The sequence below is a fragment of the Haemorhous mexicanus genome, chromosome 30 (assembly GCF_027477595.1).
Source record: "Haemorhous mexicanus isolate bHaeMex1 chromosome 30, bHaeMex1.pri, whole genome shotgun sequence".
Lineage (NCBI taxonomy): Eukaryota > Metazoa > Chordata > Aves > Passeriformes > Fringillidae > Haemorhous > Haemorhous mexicanus.
The window spans coordinates 1222981-1246778 of NC_082370.1; the positions used below are offsets into that span (position 1 = coordinate 1222981).

At 53.9% G+C, this 23798-nt stretch overlaps 2 protein-coding genes across 2 annotated transcripts; both read left to right on the forward strand.

The window, feature by feature from the left end:
- On the forward strand, window positions 1-1897 carry NKX2-6 (NK2 homeobox 6). Its single transcript, XM_059870321.1, has 2 exons — window positions 1-106; window positions 1362-1897. The coding sequence occupies exons 1-2, from the start codon at window positions 1-3 to the stop codon at window positions 1895-1897; spliced, it is 642 nt and encodes a 213-aa protein (XP_059726304.1).
- A 2588-nt stretch (window positions 1898-4485) lies between these two features.
- NKX3-1 (NK3 homeobox 1) lies at window positions 4486-10696 on the forward strand. The gene is made up of 2 exons (XM_059870725.1): window positions 4486-4777; window positions 8348-10696. The coding sequence occupies exons 1-2, from the start codon at window positions 4486-4488 to the stop codon at window positions 8728-8730; spliced, it is 675 nt and encodes a 224-aa protein (XP_059726708.1). The 3' UTR covers window positions 8731-10696.
- Window positions 10697-23798: the final 13102 nt, after the last annotated feature.

Genomic DNA, 23798 nt, shown 5'->3' on the forward strand with positions numbered 1-23798 from the left:
ATGCTGCCCACGCCCTTCTCGGTGAGGGACATCCTCAACCTGGAGGCTCCCGGGGGGCCCCGCGCAGCCCCCGCGGCCCGAGCAGGGCAGGACGAGCCGCGGCCGCGTAAGTGCCCGCGGGACCCCGCGGAACGGGCGGAGGAAGCGCCGGGGGGGCCCCGCGGAGCCGCTCTCGTTCCCCCGGCGCGGATCCCGAGAGCAGCGTTACATCCTCGCACCCGCCGGTCCCGGTGGTTCCCCTTTTTCCTCCCTTTTCGCTTTATCCTCCTCTTTTTTACTCCCTGGTTTGGTTTTTGGGCATCTCGGTGAGTCCCGGCGCCTCCGCGCATCCCCCGCTCATCCCCCGCGCATCCCCGCAGCTCCGGCTGCCCTCGGGAAAACGGGACCGTCCGGGGGTGGATGGAGCTGGGGGCTGGATTTGAGGGTTTTTTTCCCTGCTCGAAGTCACCCATCGCCACCGCTTTCGATGTCACCCCCGTGTCGCGCTCCGCTGGGGACACGCTCGGCCCCGGGAGCGCAGAGGATCCCCGAGGGGGGTCGGGGCTGTCCCGCTTCTCCCCGCAGCTAAAATCTCCAAAATTTCCTCTGCTCCCGTTTCCCGAACGCCCGGCGGCTGAAGAGCTGGGGAACCAGTGGGGACAGAGCGGGAGCACTGGGCAGACTGGGACGGGGAGAGGGAGAGGGGAGCCCCGGCAGGATTCTGTCCCCTCCACCGCTCCCAGAGCCTTCAGCACCCCCTGGAACTCCCGAATTCCCTGCCGGGGTATCCCAGCGCATCCCAGCCCGAGCTGGACCTGATCCCGGCTGCTCCTTTGCCGCACCAATTCCCAGCAAATCAGAAATCCCCCAAAACCAGGAACCCCCCTCAGATTTAACGATTTTCCCTCCTCCGCTCCCAGCTCCTTCGGGGGTTTTTGTTTTGCCGAAATTCAGAGAAATGCGGGGTTCTCCTTTCCTGGAGCTGGAGGCAGATCCTGCCGGAGGTCGGGGTTCCACAGCAGGATGGTGGGGAAGGGGATTTGGGCTCTGGAATGCTCGAACCTTTCTTTGTGTCCCTCGGACAACGGAGGCAGCCCCAAAACATCAGAGGCGTCATTAGGAGGGGGAAAAAAAGATTTTATCCAGAATTCGTGTGACAGCTTAATTAAAAAAAAAAGGGGGGGGGGATTTTATTGCGTTCTCAATAAATATCACGGTAAAATTCATATTAAATTTACCAAGTGTCAACCTTTACTTTCTGAACCGTCGGCCCTGCTCCGTCCTATTCCCAAGGGATGCCATTCCCCATTGAATCCCTCCCTTCGGCTGGGAACGGAGCCGGATTTGGGTCTGACTTTGCTTTGTTTTTCTCCCTGCCGCAGGAAAATCTCTGCTCGCCCCGAGCTTTGAGGCCGAGGAGGATGGCGGGGAGCCCCGGCAGGCGCCGGGGCAGCGGCAGCGGCGGAAGCCGCGCGTTCTGTTCTCGCAGGCTCAGGTGCTGGAGCTGGAGCGGCGCTTCCAGCGGCAGAAATACCTGTCCGGGCCCGAGCGGGAGCAGCTGGCGCGGCTGCTGCAGCTCAGCCCCACGCAGGTGAAGATCTGGTTCCAGAACCGGCGCTACAAGAGCAAGCGGCAGCGGCAGGAGCGCTGCCCGGCGCCCGCCGTGCCCGCGCTGCCCCCGCGCACCGTGGCGGTGCCGGTGCTGGTGCGGGATGGCAAACCCTGCCCGGGGGGCTCCCGGCCCTTCCCGGCTCCCTGGGGAATTCCCGGCCCTTTTCCCTACAGCTCCTGGCACGGCGGCGGCGCTTGCGGGGCGGGGTGCGGGTACCCCGCGGTGTCGCCGGGTGCCACCCCCGGCGGTGCCCAGCGCCAGCGCCCGGCTCTGCCCGCGGGAATCGGCGCCGGGAGCCGGAGGTGAGGGGGGAGAGGCACCGGGAAAGCTCCCGATGCTCCAGAGCCGAGCCCTGATCGGGCAGCAGCCGCATCCCAAGGATTCCTGCCAGCCCGCAGGATTTCAGCTGCCAAATCCAAGGGATTCCTGCCAGCCCGGACAGCGGAACAATCCCTGGAAAGAGAGAGAGGGGAACGCTGCCCCACAGCCCCACAGTGACTTTTGGCACGCCACAATTATAAATTATTTATTATTAAACAATAATTTGGAGTCTGGCCCCTCTAGCTCCCGAGGGATTTGCTCCCCCGGAATGCCACCAGGACTTTTCCTTCCTCAGGATAACGGGAAAACAGGGGCTCTGCACATCCCTGTGCTTTTTATTATTATTATTATTGAAATATTTAATGCTTTGTGTTCCTGTAATTTCTAGATTTATTTCTGATTTGTTTTTCTTAATAAGTCCCAGCACAGGTATGGATTTCTGCCTTTATTATTAATATTATTGTTACTGTTATTATTATCTGCAAGTAAAACCTAATCGGTGAAATTGTGGTTTCGCTCTCTTGTCATTTCTCACTTAGTATTTTGAATTTTGCCGTCTGCAATTTGCACCTGAGCATCCAAACCTGAGCCAAAGAAAAATCAAAATCAAATCAAACCCTAATAATCCAGGCAAAAATCACCTTGGAGTCCAAGTTTGGGAATTCCACAGGGTTCTTTTCCCTGCAGTTCCACAGGGAACTCCCTTCTCCCTGCAGTTCCACAGGGAACTCCCTTTTCCCTGCAGTTCCACAGGGAATTCCCTTTTCCCTGCAGTTCCACAGGGAATTCCCTTCTCCCTGCAGTTCCACAGGGAATTCCCTTCTCCCTGCAGTTCCACGGGGAACTCCCTTTTCCCTGCAGTTCCACAGGGAACTCCCTTTTCCCTGCCCTGGGAGAAGCCCTGGGGTCGCAGTGCATGGGCTCGCCTGAAATCCCCAACAACACCGGGAGTTTTCCCTGGAGTTCCAGCCACAAATCCCAGGAAACTCCCCCAAATTAAGGCAGAAATCAGGAAGAAATTGGCTTCCCTCAGGGAAAAAAGCCTGGAAACGGGAATGGTGAGAGCTGGAGGAGCTGCGGGAAAGCCCCCAGGGACGGGGTGGGATGGTTGGGATTGCCCAGGGCAGGGCCGGGATTTGGACTCGATGATCCCTGCGGGTCCCTCCCGGCTCAGGGTATTCCCAGTTCCTCCATAACTCTTCCCAAATTCCCTTTCTCTGCCTCAATCCAGGCTGAGCCCTTGGAGCTCCCGAGCTCGGGGGGATAATTCCCAAACCAGAGGCTGCAGAAGGAAAAAGGGCTGGAAAAGCCAAGTTTGGGGCACGTTTGCACAACCGCTGGCGGCTTCGGGCGGCTGTAACCAAACACCTCCTGTAAAATCAACAAAGTCCTCAGGGGATTTGAGGGAAATCTTTTGTTTCCCTTTTTAAGCGTAAAAAAAAAACCCAGGCCCGGCTGAAGGGGTTGGGTTTGGGAATTAAAGAAGGCATCGGTGCTGATATTCCAGCAGGAAAAGGGGCGTGGAGGCAGCAGAGCTGGAGGAGGTCACTGATAAATTCGTATTTGGACATTTATTTAAACAGAAACTGCCCGCAGTTCCCGGGGGCTCTGCTCGTGAGCATCTCCAGAGCTCCCACGGGACCTTCCCCAGGAGATGGATTTGCCGTGGGATGGCTCAAGGTGAATTTTTAACCCCCTGTTCCCCACGTCTGGGGGTTCCCGAGGCTGTTGGGGTTGTTTTCCAAACAGAAACTCTGGAAGAACAAGCGCAAATCAGTCGGAGCCTCAGGAAAGAATCTGTTCCAGCAGGCGGCTCCCCTCGTGGTGTTCCTTGGATTTGGGAAGGTTTTGCTCCTTTTGGGTGACCGAGACGTTGCTGTTAAAGGTGTTCCGGCTTCTTAAATTAATTGAGGGATTCGTCTGAGCTTCAGGCTTGAGCTTTCAGCCTTTTCCATGCCAGGAATTGCCCCTGGAGCTGCTCTCCCTGGCTTTTAAATCATCCCCGAGCTCTCGCTGGAGCGGCTTTGCAAAGCTTTGAACTTTCCCCGCTTTCCAGCATGCTCGGAGTGCATCAAAGGGGAGGCGTTTGAGGAAAACCCTCAAAATAAATCTAAAAACCACCCAACCCTTTTATTTCTCTGCTTTTCCCCCTGGAAGCAGCGTTTTCCCAAAGAGCTCAGGGGTGGAAACCATTCCCATAAGCGAGGGAAGCAGAGCTGGGACTGGGGCGGTGGATGCAGAGCATCCTCCAAGGATGCTTTCCCGAAAAACCCAGTCTGGACGCATTCGATCCCAAAATCCACCTCCTCGTCTTTAGATCCGGGGGGATCTGTGAGCAGGGAAAGCGAGGGAGGCACAGGGGGCGGCTGTGACCCCCAGATCCGCAGGGAGGGACGCCCCGAGCGGGAGGGGAAGGCAGCGCCCCGAGCCCGGCGGGAGCCGAGCCGCGGGCGGAGGGCGTAGACCGTGCCAGGCGCTCCAATCAGCCCCGGGAGGTTTGGCCCGGGCCGGATAAATGCGGGCCCGGCCCGGGCGGGGAGGCAGCGAGCCCCGGGCAGCGGGAGGAGCAGGGCATGAGCGGCGGGGCGCGGCCGGGACGGCGGCAGAGCTCGGCCCGCACCCCCCCGGCCATGAGCGGCACCCCCGGGGCGGCCCCGCAGCCCCGGGCCGGCCCCGCACGGCCCCGCACGTCCTTCCTCATCCAGGACATCCTCTGGGACGAGCCCGAGCGGGCCGGGAGCAGCGCGAATGCGGAGCTGGGAGCGGCCAGCGAGGAGAGCAGCGGGGCCAGCCGGGCTCCGGGAGTGCCCCCCGGGGGTCCCCATCCCCCCGGAGCCGCGGGGACAGCCCAGGGACCCGAGACAGGTAACGGGGGAGCGGCGGAGGGGAGAGGGAAGGGTTCCTCTGGGGCGGGGATGGAGCGGGAATGGAGCGGGGATGGATCGGGAATGGAGCGGGGATGGATCGGGAATGGAGCGGGGATGGATCGGGGATGGAGCGGGGATGGACTGGGAATGGATCGGGGATGGAGCGGGTATGGAGCGGGGATGGAGCGGGGATGGAGCGGGGATGGAGCGGGGATGGAGCGGGGATGGAGCGGGGATGGAGCGGGGATGGAGCGGGAATGGAGCGGGGATGGAGCGGGGATGGAGCGGGGATGGAGCGGGGATGGAGCGGGGATGGAGCGGGGATGGAGTAGGAATGGCTGTGCTTGGGTCAGGGAATGGAACAGGGATTGATCAGGAATGGATCAGGAATGGCTGTACTTGGATCAGAGATGGATCAGGAATGGATCAGGAAAGGCTGAGCACAGGTCAGGGAGTGGATCAGGGAATGGATCAGGAATGGAACAGGGATGGATCAGGGATGGATCAGGGATGGATCAGGGAGTGGATCAGGGAGTGGATCAGGGAGTGGATCAGGGAATGGATCAGGGATGGATCAGGGATGGATCAGGGAATGGATCAGGGAATGGATCAGGGAATGGATCAGGAATGGATCAGGGAATGGATCAGGGAATGGATCAGGGAATGGATCAGGGAATGGATCAGGGAATGGATCAGGGAATGGATCAGGGAATGGATCAGGGAATGGATCAGGGATGGATCAGGGTTGGATCAGAGATGGATCAGGAAAGGCTGTGCTTGGATCAGGGATGGATCAGGGATGGATCAGGGATGGATCAGGGATGGATCAGGGATGGCTGAGCACAGGTCAGGGAGTGGATCAGGATCCAGACCCAGCTGCTGGAGCCACTCTCGGATTAAACTCCAGGAATGCTGGCGCTGGAGCAGAGGAGAGTGAGGAGTTCAGAGGCTGAGTGAGAGCCTTTCCCCGGTGCCCCAAAGGGCTCCAGGCTCAGAACATGCCTGAAACGCTGCTTAAAGGCCCAATTTGGTGCATTTCTACAAAAGCTTGGGAAAAAAATTCCCTTTAACGCAGATCCCAGAAAAGGCACCTTGGACAAGGGGCTGCCCAGAGGGGGAGCAGCAGCACCCCAAAATCCCAGTGGGACACGGGACTTTGGGACAAGATTTCTGGAGAGGGGACTCAGCCTTTCCCTGCCCGAACATCCCAGGCCGAGCTCAAACAGCCCCAGATCCCTCTGGAATTCTCCAGCGCCGGCCCTTGCTCCCACAGCCCTGCCAGGGGAATTTTGGCTTTCCAGACCAATTCTATCCTCAGAAATTCCTACAAAAAAGCTCTGGGATTCCAGGGACAACCAGGATTCACGGACTGGGGATTCAATCCCTTGGGTTTTTCTTGAGCTTCTGTTCACACCTTAAGAAAATAAAGGGAGAAAATGCCAAAAGCCAAAAGAATTGGCTGATTTCCATTGGGATAATGCTCCAAAAGGGATTAACTCCAGAAATAAATTTATCTGAGGGGTTTAGCTGCTGTGGGTGAGACTCCCTGGAGCTCAGCACGTTCCTGGCTGCTGGCTCTGGTGATCCATGGGGAATTAGCTGGAGATCCAAGGCCAGGTCTGAAGTTTGAGATGTAAAGGGTTAAAACTGCCCTAAAACCTCTGGCATTGCCTCGGAGTTATGGGATGGAAAGGCAGGAATTCATTCCCTGCTCTCCCCTTCACTCTGCCCTGAGGATTGAGCAGATTGAGGATTTATCTCCTTTGGGAATTCTGATTTTCCCACAGGGAGGATATTCCAAAGCAGGGCTTGATATGAATCCTGCCAAAAAAAATTCCTTCGATGCCATTTTGGACATAACAACAGAACTTTGGGATTTAGGGAAACCCCCACCAGCACTGGAAAACATCCCTTTGGGAGGATTTATCCTATCCTACCCTACCCTATCCTATCCTGGGATTTTATTCCATTCTGTCCTATCCTATTGAATTTGAGGATTTTATTCCAGTCTATCTTATTTTATTTGGGGATATTATTCCACCCTATCCTAATTTATCTGGGGATATTATTCCTATCCTATCCTGTTTAATTTGAGGATATTATTCCATCCTATCCTATTTTATTTGGGAATATTATTCCATCCTATCCTATTTTATTTGGGAATATTATTCCATCCTATCCTATTTTATCTGGGGATATTATTCCTGTCCCTATTCCTGTTCCTATTCCTGTTCCTATTCCTGTTCCTATTCCTGTTCCTATTCCTGTTCCTATTCCTGCTCCTATTCCTGCTCCTATTCCTATTCCAGCACTGGGAAAAATCCCTTTTTGGCGATTTTATTCTATTCTATTCTGTCCCTGTGCCTGTCCCTACTTCCATCCACCCCTTGGATCCTGTTCCTATGGAATTCTGGAGGATATGAATTCAAACCTGTGATTTAGGAAGAGAAAACTCCCCTAAGTGACTCTCACACCATTAAAGTAAAACGTAGGAAATATGGAAAATAGGAATAGAAAATAGGAATAGCAAGTAGGAATAGAAAATAGGAATTTTTTCCTCTCTGAAAGGAGGAAAACCAAGTGATTTTGGAGGGATTTTTTGTCCGAGTGGGAATTTTTGTCCGAGTGAGAATTTTTGTCCAGGTGGGAATTTTTGTCCAGGTGGGAATTTGTGTCCAGGTGAGGATTTGTGTCTAATTGGGGATTTTTGTCCAGGTGGGAACTTTTTTTCTGAGTAGGAATTTTTATCCAAGTGGGAATTTTTGTCCAGGTGAGGATTTTTGTCCAGGTGAGGATTTTTTGTCCAAGTGGGAATATTTTGCCCAAGTTGGGATTTGTGTCCGAGTGGGAACTTTTTTCCAAATGGGAACATTTTGTTCAGGTGGGAATTTCTGTCCAAGCTGGGATTTGTATCCAAGTGAGGATTTGTGTCTAATTAGGGATTTTTGTCCAGGTGGGGATTTTTTTCTGAGTGGGAATTTTTGTCCGGGCAGGAATTTTTGTCCAAGTGGGAATTTGTGTCCAAGTTGGGAATTTTTTTGTCCAAGAGAGGATTTTTTGTCCAGGTGAGGATTTTTTGTCCAAGTGGGAATATTTTGTCCAAGTGGGGATTTGTGTCCGAGTGGGAACTTTTTTCCAAACGGGAATATTTTGTCCAGGTGGAGATTTGTGTCCAAGTTGAGGATTTGTGTCTAATTGGGGATTTTTGACCAGGCGGGGATTTTTTTCCAAGTGGGGATTTTTGTCCAGGAGGGATTTTTGTCCAAGTGGGAATATTTTGTCCCAGTGGGAATTTTTTTTTCTGAGTGAGAACTTTTTTCTGAATGGGAATATTTTGTCCAGGTGGGGATTTTTGTCTTGAGTGGGGATTTGCGTCCAAGTGGGAATTTGTGTCGAGGTGGGAATTTTTTTTCGAGTGGGAATTTTTGTCCGGGCAGGAATTTTTGTCTGAGTGGGGATTTGTGTCCAAGTAGGAATTTTTGTCCAGGTGGGGATTTGTGTCCGGGTGGGGATTTGTGTCCAAAGGAGGATTTTCCCAAGCGGTTCTTTCCCGTTTTTCCCTGCCCAGAGGCGCCGCTGGAGCCGTTCCTGCCCGAGCGCGGCCCCGCCGCAGCCCCGCCGCCCCCCCGGCCGGGCAAGCGCTCCCGAGCCGCCTTCTCGCACAGCCAGGTGATCGAGCTGGAGCGCAAGTTCAGCCACCAGAAATACCTGTCAGCCCCCGAGAGAGCTCACCTGGCCCGGCACCTGCAGCTCACCGAGACCCAGGTGAAGATCTGGTTCCAGAACAGGAGGTACAAGACCAAGAGGAAACAGGTGGTGGCCGGGATGAGCCGCTTGGACTCGCGCCAGGAAGCGCCAGAATTCCCGGGAATGTCGCTGCTGGCACTCAGGGGTGCCTGGCCCTACCTGCCCTGCCTCTACTACGTCAATTCCTGGAGCCCCTCCTGGTAGAAATGGATTTTTAAGATGGTTTTCCCAAAAATCCAGAGGGGAGGGATTGCAGTGACAGAGTTTCGTAGTGGCAGCGTGAAACTGTCTCATCACTAACACTGAAATAAGTGAAAAAGAGCCCCAAATTTAGTTGCAGTGCTCTGGGAATTCCCAGGGAATCCGTGGCTGCTCCATCCCTGGAAGAGCCCAAATCCAGGCTGGAGCTAAGATCACCTGGCCTTGCCTGCCCTGCTTGTGCTGTGTCAATTCCTGGAGCCCCTCCTGGTAGAAATGGCTTTTTAGGTGGAAAAATCTGGTTTTTCATGAGTCCAGAGGGGGGGTAACAGCATTTTGTAAATGGCAGCGTGGAATTTTCTCATCACTAACACTGAAATAACCAAAGAAACAGCCCAAAATTTAATATCAGTTAATTCAGGTTTTGGTTACACTGCTCTGGGAATTCCCGGGGAATCCGTGGCTGCTCCATCCCTGGAAGTGCCCAGATCCAGGCTGGAGCTGAGATCACCTGGCCTTGCCTGCCCTGGGCAATCCTTGGAGCCTCTCCTGTTTTTTGGGAGGAAAACATGCAGTTTTTCCTTAAATTCAGAGCAGAGGCATTGGCAGTGGTGGCAGCTCAAAGTTTGCTCCTCACTAACCCAGAAATAACCAAAGAAACAGCCCAAAATGTTAATAACAATTAATTCAGTGTTGGATTGCAGTGCTCTGGGAATTCCCAGGGAGGGGCTTGGAGTCCCCCGTGATAGAAACTGCATTTTTAGGTGGAAAATGTAATTTTTTCCCTAAATTTGGTGCAGTTTAACTCTGTGTTGCTCTTCCTGAAGCAGATTAGGGGTGGAAATTTCAGGGGCAGCCCAAACTCTCTGGCCACTAACACTGAAACAACCAAAGAAAAACCAACCCAAAATGTTAATATCAGTTAATTCAGTGTTGGATTGCAGCGCTCTGGGAATTCCCAGGGAATTCGTGGCTGCTCCATCCCTGGAAGTGCCCAAATCCAGGCTGGGGCTGAGGGCACCTGGCCTTGCCTGCCCTGCTTGTGCTGTGTCAATTCCTGGAGCCCCTCCTGGTAGAAACCCCATTTTTAGGTGGAAAATGTAATTTTTTCCCTAAATTTGGTGCGGTTTAACTCTGTGTTGATCTTCCTGAAGCAGATTAGGGGTGGGAATTTCAGTGGCAGCACAAACTCTCTGGCCACTAACACTGAAATAACCAAAACCAACCCAAATTTAATGTCAGTTAATTCAGTGTTTGGCTGCAGCGCTCTGGGAGTTCCCAGGGATTCCGTGGCTGCCCCATCCCTGGAAGTGCCCAGATCCCTTCCCCAGCCGGAGGTGCTCGGTGCCACCCCGCAGGGACAATGGCGCAGTGACAGACGCGCTTTGCATATCCGGGTGTTGGCCCTGCCGAGCGCTCCTGGGACTGGCGGAGCAGCAAATCCCGGCCCCGGGGGCGAGCTGGGGGTGCCGGTTGTGCTTTTCCAGCCCCAGGATTCCATGGATCAGCCCAATTCCCAGCGCTGGGACACCGCAGCAGCCACAGGGTGATCCCAAGGAGCCGTTTTTAGGGGGGAATTTCCCATTTGCACTTCGAGAACAGCAAAAATTCAACATTTCAAAAACTAATTATACTTAAAGTCGCATTAATTTCACGAGAAAAGGAGACTTTCTTTAGTGTTTTCTTTTTTAGATGGAAAATATCCTTAAATTTGGATATGAAGGAATATTTCCTTAAAGGAATACTTCCTTAAATTAATTTTAATGGATTTTCTCAGCTGGAAATGCATTTTGAACTTTCCTGTGATTCCTGCTCTTCCCATGAAACTGAAAATTCCCTCCTGGAGCAGGAAAACGCAGCCAACAGAGAACGGGAAGGAGCTGCCCTGATTTTCCCCTTTTCCACCGGACTTTTGGGATTTCTCTTTCATCTGCCGACCCCTCTGAGCTGCCAGGCCGAGGAGGCAAAAATTCCAGGGGGAGAAGGGCAGGGAGGGGAGGGCAGGGAGTGGAGGAGAGCCGGGCTCAGAGCGGGGAGTTTTTCTCTCTCGCTATCGGAATTTCTGCGCTGCGGAGGCCGAGCCGTGCCTTGGGATCGCCTCTTTCGGGAAAGAAACTCTGGAGAAAAGTAACTTTTCCTATCTCCAGCTCCGTTTTTTCTGCCAGTGCCGGGCACCCCCCGAGGATCCCGGATTGCAGAGGGAAGGACAGAGGGAAGGACAGAGGGAAGGACAGAGGGAAGGACATCTCCTCTCGCTGTTGCAAAATGTTCCCATCCCCGCTCTTACCACTGGCAGCAACAAAAATCCCTTTATTCGCCTCAAAAAAAAAAAAAAATCCCTTCGTGTCCCCCCGAGGGCACCGCCTGCCCAAACCCCGCGGGTTTCACTCCCGGAGCCTCCCGAGCTTAAGCTAAAACCGGCACGGCTAAAACCGGCTCGGACACCGAGCTTAAACTAAAACCGCCTCGGACACAGAGTTTAAGCTAAAACCAGCTCTGACAGGCACGGACACTGAGTTTAAACTAAAACCGGCTCAGACAGGCACGGGCATCGACTTTAAGCTAAACCCAGCTTGGACAGGCACGGACACCGGATTTAAACTAAAACCGGCTCGGACACAGAGTTTAAACTAAACCCAGCTCGGACAGGCACGGACACCGAGTTTAAACTAAAACCGGCACGGACACAGAGTTCAAGCTAAAACCAGCTCGGACAGGCACGGACACCGAGTTTAAGCTAAACCCAGCTTGGACAGGCACAGACACCGAGTTTAAACTAAAACCAGCTCGGACACAGAGTGTAAGCTAAACCCAGCTCGGACAGGCACGGACGCCGAGTTTAAGCTAAAACCGGCTCGGACAGGCACGGACAGAGAGTTTAAACGAAAACCGGCTCGGACATCGAGTTTAAGCTAAAACCAGCTCGGAGCATCCCGCACTGCACGGGCTGGGATGGGAGCGTTAAACTGGGAGGGACTGGGCTGGGAAAAGGGGATTAAACTGGGAATGAGATCTGAGCTGGGAATGAGACCTAAATTGGAAAATAAATCTCGACTGGAAATTCAATCTAAACTAGATATCAGATCTGAACTGAAAACTAGAACTAAGCTGGAAATGAGACCTAAACTGGAAATGAGATCTGAACTGAAATTAGAATTAAACTGGAAATGAGATCTAAACTGGAAAACAAGTCTAAACTGGAAATGAGATCTAAACTGGAAATGGAAAATAAAGCTAAACTAGAAATGAGATCTGAACTGAAAATTAGAACTAAGCTGGAAATGAGATCTAAACTGGAAATGGGATCTGAAATAAACATGAGATCTAAACTGAAAAAAATCTAAGCTGGAAATAAAATCTAAACTAAAAATTGAGATCTAAACTGGAAATGAGATCTGAACTAAAAATGGGATCTAAACCGAGATTAAAATCTAAACTAAAAGTGAGACCTGAACTAAAAATGAGCTCCAGGATGGATTTCCTGGTGCTTTTGGGGAAAAGTCTCTGCCACAGCCGATTTTGGGGGCTCCAAGCCCAAATCTCCTGGTGGTGCTGGAAGTCCCAAGAGCTCCGCCCAGACCCCCCAGTTCTGGTTTTATCTTGGGTTTATCTCGGGTTTTATCTCGGGTTTATCTCGGGTTTTGTCCCTGGTTTTGACCCCGTTCCCTCTGCCCTGAGACCCTCTGGAATAAAACTGCAGGAGCTGGGCCGGGAGCGGCTGCCGAGGGTTTCTGTCCCGGGTTTGGGGTTTTTATCCTGGTCTGGGGTTCCTGTCCCGGGTTTGGGGTTCCTGTCCCGGGTTTGGGGTTTTTATCCTGGGTTTGGGGTTTTTATCCTGGTCTGGGGTTCCTGTCCCGGGTTTGGGGTTCTTATCCCGGGTTTGGGTTTTCTTTCCTGGGTTTGGGGTTTCTGTCCTGGGCTTGCAGTTTTTATCTCAGGTTTGGGGTTTCTGTCCTGGTTTTGGGGTTTTTATCCCAGGTTTGATGTTTGTATCCCGGGTTTGGGGTTTTTGTCCTGTATTTGGGGGTTTTTATCCTGGATTTGGGTGTTCCAAGCTGGCCCTGCAGTTTTTATCCTGCCTTTAGGGTTTTTGTCCTGGGTTTGGGGTTTTTATCTCAGCTTTGGGGTTTTTATTGCAGGTTTGGGGTTTCTGTCCCGGGTTTGGGGTTTTTATCCCAGGTTTGAGGTTTTTATCCCAGGTTTGGGGGTTCTATCCCAAGTTTGGGGCTTTTGTCCCAGGTTTGGGGTTTTGGACACAGGTTTGGTGTTTTCATCCCAGGTTTGGTGTTTTCATCCTAGGTTTGGGGTTCTTATCCCAAGTTTGGGGTTCTTTTCATCCCTGCTCCTGCTGTGAGTGACCCCGAGTGTCCCAGCAGCACCAAAAACTGGGACACAACTCCCTGGGTGAGCTTTGAGTCAGGAATCACCCCCAAATCCTCATCCATCCCCATCTTTAGGTGCTCAGCACCCAATCCTGCCCCATCCCTGCTCCAGCCTGGCCAAAGTCATCCCTGAGCACCCTGATCCCATTTCCAGCTGATTATTCCCCAAAAGTTGGAGTTCCTAAGGGAAATTCTTTCCTGACCACCCCCAAACCCCACAGTTCCAGCACCATCCAGGGTTTTGGAAGCCCCATCCTGGTTATTTCTGCTCCTGCTTCCCACAGTCCTGCAATCCCAGTCTGGGGCAGGTTTGGGGTTTTTTTAGGACCATAAATTCAGGGATTTGTCCTGGGAATTCCAGGGTGGGTAGGGAGGGACCGACCTCGGTCCCAGCTGTCCCCACACTCCCTCCCTCCCTCCTGCTGCTCTTCCCAGATGGAAAATCAGCCCCAGGCCCTGCCTTGCTCCCAGGTTCAATTTCTATTCTGGTAAATGTAAAAAAAAAAACCAAAATTACACAAAAAAAAAAAAACCCAAAAAAAAAAAAAAAAAACCAAAAACCCAAAGCAGGAATGAATTGGGAAAGGGAGCTGGGGATGGAGGCCAGGGCAGCCCTGCAGACCCCTCAGGGGATGGGGAGAGCTCTTCCCAGGGGTGGTTTGTCCAGGACAGCCCCGGCCCCACGGCCAGCCTGGGTTGGGGAATTCCTGCTGGATCCTCCTGCTGAGCATCCCCTGCTCCTCCTCCAGCTGCACCCCGAGTCTGGCAAACAGCAAAATGCCGGTGGGATCCTGCCAGAACCTTCTGGGATGAGCCCGGCTGGAGCGGGGATGAGGCAGCGGCCCCAGATCCGCCCCAGCTCTGCTGGGAGAAGCCCCTCGGCTGCCTCAGCCCTGCCCTCCCTCCTCCCCTCCCACCCCATGGACGGAAATCCCACTTCCAGTCAGCTTTCCCTTTATTTTCCAAGCACTAAACAGCAGGACCAACAAAAAGGGACGGAGCTGTTGGAGAAGGAAATCCCTGGGCAGTGCGAAGGCATCGATCATTCCCCGGGGATAAAGATCGCCCTGACTGATGGGGACTGGGAAAACCCCACAGCTGACTCCAGAGCCAGGGGTTCCGGGCCTGAGGGAGCAGAATTCCTGTTTGGGCCCAGGTGGGAAGGGGAAATATCCTTTAAATCCCTCCTGACCCCGGGGTTATCCCAGGGCTGGTGCTGACTCAACGCTGCCCTGCTCGGGGCCAAATCATTTCTTTAAGGGATAAAAAACTCCCAAAAAACACAAAGGGAGGGCGGGAGGGAGGGGAAGGAGGGAGGGAGGGAAGGAAGGAGGGAGGGCGGGAGGGAGGGAAGGAGGGAGGGAGGGAAGGAAGGAGGGAGGGAGGGAGGGAGGGAAGGAGGGAGGGAGGGAAGGAAGGAGGGAGGGAGGGAGGGAAGGAAGGAGGGAGGGAGGGAGGGAGGGAAGGAGGGAGGGAGGAGGGAGGGAGGGAGGGAGGGAGGGAAGGAGGGAGGGAGGGAGGGAGGCAGGAGGGAGGGAAGGAGGGAGGGAGGGAGGGAGGGAGGAGGAGGGAGGGAAGGAGGGAGGGAGGGAGGGAGGGAGGGAAGGAGGGAGGGAAGGAGGGAGGGAGGGAGGGAGGGAGGAGGGAGGGAAGGAGGGAGGGAGGGAGGGAGGGAGGAGGAGGGAGGGAAGGAGGGAGGAGGCTGCCTGTGGGCAATGGAGCTGCCGAGCAGCCTTTGCACGGCCTGAGCCGCATTCCTGGCAGAACCCCCGGGACCGGAGCCAAGGAAGGGCTCGGCTGGAGGGCTGGCAGAGCCCTGGGAACGGGTTTGGGATGGAGCTGGGGAGGGGGGGGGAGGGCAAGGACACCCCCGGGGCTGCAGCAGGGAGGGAAAGCTCTTGGGAATGGGAATGGATCCTTTGGGATATGGGAATCCTCCAGGGGAGAGAGGGAAAGCTCTTGGGAATGGGAATGGATCCTTTGGGATGTGGGGATGTTCTTCCAGGAGAAGAAGGGGAAAGCTCTTGGGAATGGGAATGAATCCTCTGGGATGTGGGGATCCTCTAGGAGAAGAGCAGGAAAGCTCTTGGGAATGACGAGGAATCCTTTGGGATATGGGGATCCTCCAAGGAAGGGAGGGAAAGCTCTTGGGAATGGGAATGGATCATTTGGGATGTGGGGATGTTTCCCCAGAGGAGCAGGAAAGCTCTAGGGAATGAGGATGGATCCTTTGGGATGTGGAGATGTTTCCCTGGTGAAGAGAGGGAAAGCTTTCAGGAATGAGGAGGAATCCTTTGGGATGTTTCCCCAGAAGAGCAGGGAAGCTCTTGGGAATGGGAATAAACCCTTTGGGATGTGGGGATCCTCCAGGGGGGAGAGTGGGAAAGCTCTTGGGAATGAGGATGGATCTTTGGGATGTGGGGATGTTCTCCCAGAAGAGCAGGAAAGCTCTCAGCAATGGGAATGAATTCTTTGGGATGTGGGGAAGTTTTCCCAGGAGAAGAGCAGGAAAGCTCTTGGGAAAGGGAATGAATCCTCTGGGATGTGGGGATGTTTCCCCTGAAGAGCAGGAAAGCTCTTAGGAATGGGAATGAATCCTTTAGGATGTGGGGATCCTCCAGGGGAGGGAGAGAAGCTGTCAGGAATTAGGAGGAATCCTTTGGGATGTGGGGATGTTTCCCCTGAAGAGCAGGAAATCCCTTGGGAATGGGAATGGATCCTCTGGGCTGTGGGGATGTTATCCTAAGAGAAGAGCACGAAAGCTTTCAGGAATGAGGATGGATCCTTTGGGATGTGGGGGTGTTCTCCCAAGAGAACAATGGGAAAGCTCTCAGGAATGAGGAGGAATCCTTTGGGATGCTTTCCCAGTAGAGCAGGAAAGCTCTTGGGAATGGGATTAAATCCTTTGGGATGTGGGGATGTTTCCCAAAAGAGCAGGAAATCTCTCAGGAATGGGAATGAATCCTTTGGGATGTGAGAATGATTCCCCAGAAGAATGGGAAATCTCTCAGGAATGAACCCTCTGGGATGTGGGGGTGTTTCCCAGGAGAGCAGGAAATCTCTCAGCAATGGATCCTCTGGGATGTGGGGATGCTCTCCCAGAAGAATGGAGAATCTCTCAGGAATGGATCCTCTGGGATGTGGGGGTGTTTCCCAGGAGAGCAGGGAATCTCTCAGCAATGGATCCTCTGGGATGTGGGGGTGTTTCCCAGGAGAGAGGGAAGCTGAGCCACGAGGACACCCCAGCCCTGGAAGTGCCCAAAGCCTGGAGGAGCCCCCGGGACAGGGAAAAGTGTCCCATGGGAATGGGATGAGCTTTAGGGTCTCTCCAACCCAACCCATTCCAGGATCCCACGGGGATTTCGAGCTCTCCAGATCCCTCAAGGATTTCCAGTGCTGATCATTCCCGTGGTGGGAGCTCCTGTTACCCCTGGGAACTCCTCATGGATCCACCGGGGGCCTCCTCCACCCTGGGAAGCAGCAAAGAAAAGGGATTCAGGGAAGAAGGGGAAAATCCAAGTGGCACAATCACCCAGGCAGATTTCCACAAAGAAAAAAGGGGGAAAAGGGAGAAAAGGGGCTTGGGGAGGTGGGAAATGCAGCTTTGGGGATGGACATTCCCATGGGAAACTCCTGCAAAAACCCCGGGTGAATTCCTCCTCTTCTGTCACAACCTGGGCACCTCAATTCCCAAAGAACTGCCCAGAGCAGGGAGAAATCCCGGGAAAAATCCCTGGAGGTGCTTCCAAAGCCGGCAGGAATTTGTGGTGGTCGCTGCCAGGAGGGAAAGTTGGGAGATGAGAAAAGGAATTTTATGGGAAAAGGGGTTTGGAGCGTTTGTGTGGGAATGCTCCGAGCTTGGAGCCAAGGGAAGGGTCTGGGGTGGATTTGGGGTTTTGTGGTCTCATCCCAAAATGGGAAAGGGAGGGATAGAATGGGAATCCTGTGGGAATGGGGACAGGGAGGGGTGGAAAGCAAGGAAAAGGGGTGGGAATGAAGGAAAAGGGGTGAGAATTAAGGAAAAAGGGTGGAAATGAAGGAAAAGGGATGAAAATGAAGGAAAAAGGGTGGAAATTTTTAAAAAGGGGCAGAAATCAAGGAAAAAAAGGGTGGAAATTAAGGAAAAAGGGCAAAAATGAAGGGAAAGGGGTGGAAATTAGGGAAAAAGAGGTGGAAGTTAAGGAAAAGGAACAGAAATCAAAGAAAAGGGGTGGAAATTAAGGAAGAGGTGGAAATAAAGGAAAAGGGGTGGAAATTAAGGAAATATTGTGGAAATAAAGGAAAATTTGTAGAAATTAAGGAAAAGGGGCAGAAATCAAGGAAAAGGGGTGGAAATCCAGGAAAAAAGGGTGGAAATCCAGGAAAAAATGTGGAAATCCAGGAAGAAAGGTGGAAATTAAAGGAAAGGGGTGGAAATTAAGGGAAAGGGGTGGAAATTAAGGAAAAGGTTGGGAATCAAGTAAAGAGGAGGAAAAAAAGGAATAGGGGTGAAAATTAGGGAAAAAAATTGTGGAAATTAAGGAAAAATGGTAGAAATTAAGGAAAAGAGGCAGAAATCAAGGAAAAGGGGTGGAAATCCAGGAAAAAAGGTGGAAATTAAGGAACAGGGGTGGGAAACAAGGAGAAGAGGCAGAAATCAAGGAAGAAGGGTGGGGATGAAGGAACAGGGGTGGGAATCAAGGCTGGGAGCCAGGACCCGGCTCTCTCTCCCCCCACGACCCCCCAGAGGAGCCAGGGCTGTTTCCCACCCCGATCCCAACCATTCCCTCTGCGCTGGGGATTTCACAATCCAATCCCATTTTTCCCGCTGAAATTCCCATTTTTCCCCCCTGCCGGGCAGAGCCGCAGCCCTGGGTGATCCCGGGGGAGTTGGGCTCTCCCTCGGCCCCGGGAGCTGCCAGGGACAGCAAGGACACCAGGGAGGCTCCGGGAATTTCCCGCTGGATGCCGCTGGAGGCGGGGGAGGATCCTCCCCCTTCTGTTCCCACCGAGGGCTTTTCCCAGCTCTGATTCCAGGATTTCCAACGCAGAATCCTCAGGGATCCGGCCCCGCAGCCGGGATTGGGTTTGGGATTTCCTGCTGGATTGGCCCAGCTGCTGAGCATCCCTCTGCTCCCTCATCCAGCTGCATCCCAAATTTTGCTGCCAAACGGCAAAGTGGGGGTGGGCCGGGTTTGGCTGTCCCAAAAAACTCATCCAGGGGTTTTGGGGAAGGCGGGATTTCAAAAAATAATGAAGGTGGTAAAACTTCAGAGCAAGGTCCAAACATCCCCTCCAGCCCTGGATTCCCTCATGGAGCTTCCAGAGGGATGTTCCCAGATATTCCCAGATTTTCCAGCCCAGTTTGGTTTGTCATGGAAGAGTTGGAATTTCTCAGAACTCCAGAGGCTGGAGCAGGAGCTCAAGGAGGAGAAAGGGAAAGGGATCCTGTCCTGAGAATGGGATCCTGTCCTGGGAATGGGATCCTGTCCTGGGAATGGGATCTGGTCCTGGGAATGGGTTCCTGTCCATTCCCTGGTCAGGACCCCATTTCCAGGGCCAGATCCCATTCCCTGGTCAGGATCTTATTCCCAGGACCAGATCCCATTCCCTGGTCAGGATCTTATTCCCAGGACCAGATCCCATTCCCAGATCCCTTTCCCAGGACTGGGTCCCATTCCCAAGGTTGGATCCCATTCCCATCACAGGATCCCATTCCCATGACCAGATCCCATTCCCACGACCAGACCCCGTTCCCAGGGAGGGCAGGAACTTCCAGGGCCATTTCCAGGGTATCTCCAGCCCATCCCGGGGTGCTCCCGGGGCAGGAGCAGCCCCGAACTCCCGGGGCAGGAGCAGCCCCGAGCTCCCGGGGCAGGAGCAGCCCCGAACTCCCGGGGCCGGGGCAGCCCCGAACTCCCGGGGCCGGGGCAGCCCCGAGCTCCCGGGGCAGGAGCAGCCCCGAACTCCCGGGGCAGGAGCAGCCCCGAACTCCCGGGGCCGGGGCAGCCCCGAACTCCCGGGACAGGAGCAGCCCCGAACTCCCGGGGCAGGAGCAGCCCCGAGCTCCCGGGGCAGGAGCAGCCCCGAATTCCCGGGGCAGGAGCAGCCCCGAACTCCCGGGACAGGAGCAGCCCCGAACTCCCGGGGCAGGAGCAGCCCCGAGCTCCCGGGGCCGGTCCCGGGCGCTGCCCCCGGGCTAATCCAGGATCTGGGCCGGGCTCCCGCTGCTCTTTGTTCCCACCCGATCAAACACGCGGCTCTCTCAGGGCACAAACACGGCACAAACATCGCTCCTCTCCGCTCCCCCTTCCCTGCCCTGTTTGTCTTGGAGGGCTCCAGCCGGGAAAAGTTTTCCGGCCGCTCCTTCCCCTCCCTCCCGGCCGATTCTGCCACGCTCGGCCGCAAATGGAATAAAAACATTTGTGTTTGGCCACGGGATTTGGTTCCTTTGAGGCGCCCTGGGAGCAGGGAAAGTGTTCTCAGCGGGGCCCTGCAGGTGTGAAACTGCTCTGGAGCGGGGCCAGGAACTCGGAGCTGGAATTCCTGCTTTCAGCCCAGTCTGGGACCCCAAATCCTGGAATTTAGCCCAATCTGGGACCCCAAAATCCTTGATTTTAGTCCAGTCTGTGACCCCAAATCCTGGATTTTAGCCTGGTCCCTGACCCAGATTCTTGATTTTAGCCCAGTCTGGGACCCCAAATCCTGGATTTTGTTCTGGTGTCTGACCCAATTCTGCCACTTCATCTGCCACAGACGCACTGAGTTCTTCAAGGGAGGATGGGGAACTTCTGCAGCTCTCAATCTGCTTTTTGTTTGGTTTTTTGCCTTGGCCAAATAAAATAAATGGTTTTTTTAAAGTGTTTTCTTTACTGCTTACCCACGGGGGATCCAGGTGGGAAATGCTGCTGCAGCTGTGTCACTGGAACCTGAGGAAATAAAAGTATCCTGATAGAATTCCAGCCCTGATATTGTCAATTTTGAGCTTTTTTGTGCTGGAATTCAGCAGCTCCACCCCCGTCAGAGCATCCCCACCTTCGCCTCCCTCAGCTCCTGCTCTGTTTCCCGCCTTAATAATCCCATTTTGGCTGGCAAGAGGAAAACCAGGATTTCCTCCTGTTTTCTTCTCCACCTGCTCCGAGGTTTGCCAAACCAAAAAAATCCATTTTTTGTCACCTGCAGGAAGCTGAACCCTCCCAAACCTCCTGGGAGCTGCCCAGCCCAGCCCAGCCCAGCCCAGCCCATCCATCACCTTTATTTAAATTTTCATTCTTGTTTTATTTGCTCTCAGCCGGGCCCCGGCGAGGTTTGGAGCAGGTGACAAGAGCAAGGTGCAGATTGATGCTGCCAGGGCTGCTCTGCCCAGGAGAGGAGTGGAGAAATGCTGGATAAACAGGGAATAATCCCTCCTTTCAGCAGCTCCAAAGGGGCTGAGGAGGGTGAGGAGCCAGGGAAAAACTCCAGCAAAAACCTTGGAGGGAGGGGGAATTATTGGGCATTTCCTAAAGGGTTTGTTGGGAGTGGGAGAAGGGAAAAACGGAGCCAAGGAAGGGAGGAAATGAAGAAATCAAGATTTTGGTGGTTCAAAGAAATTCTTCTTCCAAATCCTGGGAGCTGCAGGCTCTGGGCAAGGAGAGGAATCTCCCAGAATTCCCAGATTCCTGCTCCAGCTTTTCTCAGTAATTGATGGGAAAAGCCCCAACATTCCCATGGATGAACCCTGGCAGGTTTTGCTCCTGGATTTTTGGTGACCAGGGGCAGATCCCCGGGGAATTCCTGAGCTGGGAATGGTCAGAGCCTGCCTGGACCTGGGGCCTCTCGGTGCTCGTTTCACCCGAGACATCCCAGTTTGGGGAACATCAGGGAACTGATTCCCCTGGTGGCTTTTTATGGAATTTTGGGGATTTTGCAGCAGGAGCAGGGAAGATTGGTGCCAACTCATCCCATTCCCTCTTTTTTTATGGAACTTTGGGGATTTTGAGAACCTGAAGTCGGAGCATGGAAGGATTGGTGCCAACTCATCCTCATTCCCTCTTTTTTAATGGAATTTTGGGGATTTTGAGGACCTGCAGCCAGAGCAGGGAAGGATTGGTACCAATTTATCCCCATTCCCTCTTTTTTTATGGAATTTTGGGGAATTTTGAGGACCTTCTGCAAGAGCAGGGAAGGATTTGTGCCAACTTGAGGATTATCCCCATTCCCTTTTTTTTTTAATGGAAGTTTGGGAATTCCTGGGAACCTGCTGCAGGAGCAGGGAAGGATTGCCACCTCTGGATCTCCACGTTCTCCCTGCTCCAGGAACACATCTGCCCCGTTCCAGGGGCACATCTGGAACTTCCTGCCACCCCTGGAGCCCCATCCCTGCTCCAGGAACACATCTGCCCCGTTCCAGGGGCACATCTGGAGCTGGCTGCCAGCCCTGGAGCCCCATCCCTGCTCCAGGAACACATCTGCCCCATTCCAGGGGCACATCTGGAGCTGGCTGCCGGCCCTGGAGCCCCATCCCTGCTCCAGGAACACATCTGCCCCATTCCAGGGGCACATCTGGAGCTGGCTGCCAGCCCTGGAGCCCCATCCCTGCTCCCAGCACAGGGAACCAGCTCCATTTCAGCCTCATCCCGGCCGTGACTCCTTTGGGGTGGGAATCACTGCAGGGGAACTCGCTCCGGTCTCCGGGAACCCCAAACCCCCCCGACGGCCCCGGGGGCTCCGCTCCCCCCGGGAACGCCGCTCCCGACGGGCGGGCGATCTCCCGGGAGGGCCGAGCCGATCCCGCTCCCGCCCGGCCCCCGGCATGGGGAACACCGGGAGCGTTTCCAGAGGGGCCGCAGCCCTGAGCTCCCCCCTCCGGCTCCACGGGATCCGGACTGGATCCCTTTCCCAGGATTTGGTCCCTTTCCCAGGATCAGATCCCATCCCCAGGACTTCATCCCTTTCCCGAGACTGGATCCCTTTGCCATGACTGGATCCCTTTCCCAGGACCAGATCCCTTTCCCTGGACTGGATCTCTTTCCTGGGATTTGTTCCCTTCCCCAGGACTGAATAATTTTTCCAGGACTGGATCCCTTTCCCAGGACTTGGTCCCTTCCTCAGGACCAGATCCCTTTCCATGGACTGGTTCCCATTCCCAGGACTCATTCCTTTCCCCAGGATTTTGTCCCTTCCCCAGGACCAGATCCCATTCCCAGGACCAGATCCCATTCCCAGGACAGGATCCCATTCCCAGGACAGGATCCTCTCCCCTGGACTGGATCCTTTTTTTGGACTGGATCCCTTTCCCAGAATTTCATTCCTTTCCTTGGACTGGATCAATTTCCCAGGCTGGGATCCCATCCCCAGGGCTGGATCCTTTCCCAGGATTTGGACACTTTCCCAGGACTGGATCAATTTTCCAGGACCAGATCCCATTCCCAGGACAGGATCCTTTTCCCTGAACTGGATCCTTTTTTTTTTTAGTGGGTCCCTTTCCTGGTATTTGGTCCCTTTCCTTGGACTGGATCTTTTCCCAGGACTGGATCCCTTTCCCTGTACTGGATCCCTTTCCCAGGGAGCACCTGGACAGACTAAAAACCCCAAATTTGGACCAAACCACTCCAAAATCCCAGAGGAGCTGAGGGATCCCCGTGCCAGCCTTGGGAACACCCAGGGCCCAGCCTGGGCTGCTCAGGGCTCCAGGAACCCCCGGGGAAAACCAGGAATTCTCCATTCCAGGGTGGATAATTCACCATTCCAACATTTTGCTGAAGATTCCCATTTTTTTATTCCCTTTAGATCCCACCTTGGGATCTCCTTTGCCTCAGGGAGAGCTGAATCCCTCTGGAGCTGACGCTGCTCAGCCCAAATTCCAGGGAATTCAACTCCCAGGGAATTGTTCCCCACTCAACACCAGCCCCGGGCACAAACCGCTGCAATAAATGGAATTTTCCCCATTTTTATTCCAGAAGGAGGGAAAATCCAAAGCAGCTCCAGCATTTCCTGGCGTTTGTCCTTCAAATCCCGCAGGGAATTTCAGAGAAACCTCGGCAAAGAGCAGCTCCCTCCCCCATGGTTATTCCAGGCGAGGGAAATTCCCAGTTTTGTGGGAATTTGGGAATTTTTGCTGCCGTTGGAGCCTCAGTTCCTGAGTTTGGGTTGGGAATTCCCGGCTAGGAGCGATCAAAAACTCTCCAGCGGCTCCTAGAGGAGCGGGAGCCCCAGGAGGAGCTGCCCGGCTGGAAAGCTCCTCCCAACTGGGATTTTCCTCCTCCCAGGATGGATTTTCCTCCTCCCAACAGGTATTTTCCTCCTCCCAAAAGGGATTTTCCTTCTTCCAGGAGAATTTTCCTCCTCCCAGGATGGATTTTCTCCCTCCCATGAGAATTTTCTCCCTCCCAGGCTGGATTTTCCCCCACCCAGGAAGGATTTTCCTCCTCCCAGAATGGATTTTCCTCATCCCAGAAAGGATTTTCTCCCTCCCAGGAGAATTTTCCTCCTCTCAGAATGGATTTTCCTCCTCCCAAAGGATTTTCCTTCTCCCAGGATGGATTTTTCTCCTCCCAATACAGATTTTCCTCTCTCCAGGAGAATTTTCCTCCTCCCAAAATGGATTTTCCACCCCCCAGAATGGATTTTCCTTTTCCCAGAAAGATTTCCCTTCTCCCAGGAGAATTTTCCTCCTCCCAAAATGGATTTTCCCCCTCCCAGGACGGATTTTCCCCTCCCAGTTCTGATTTT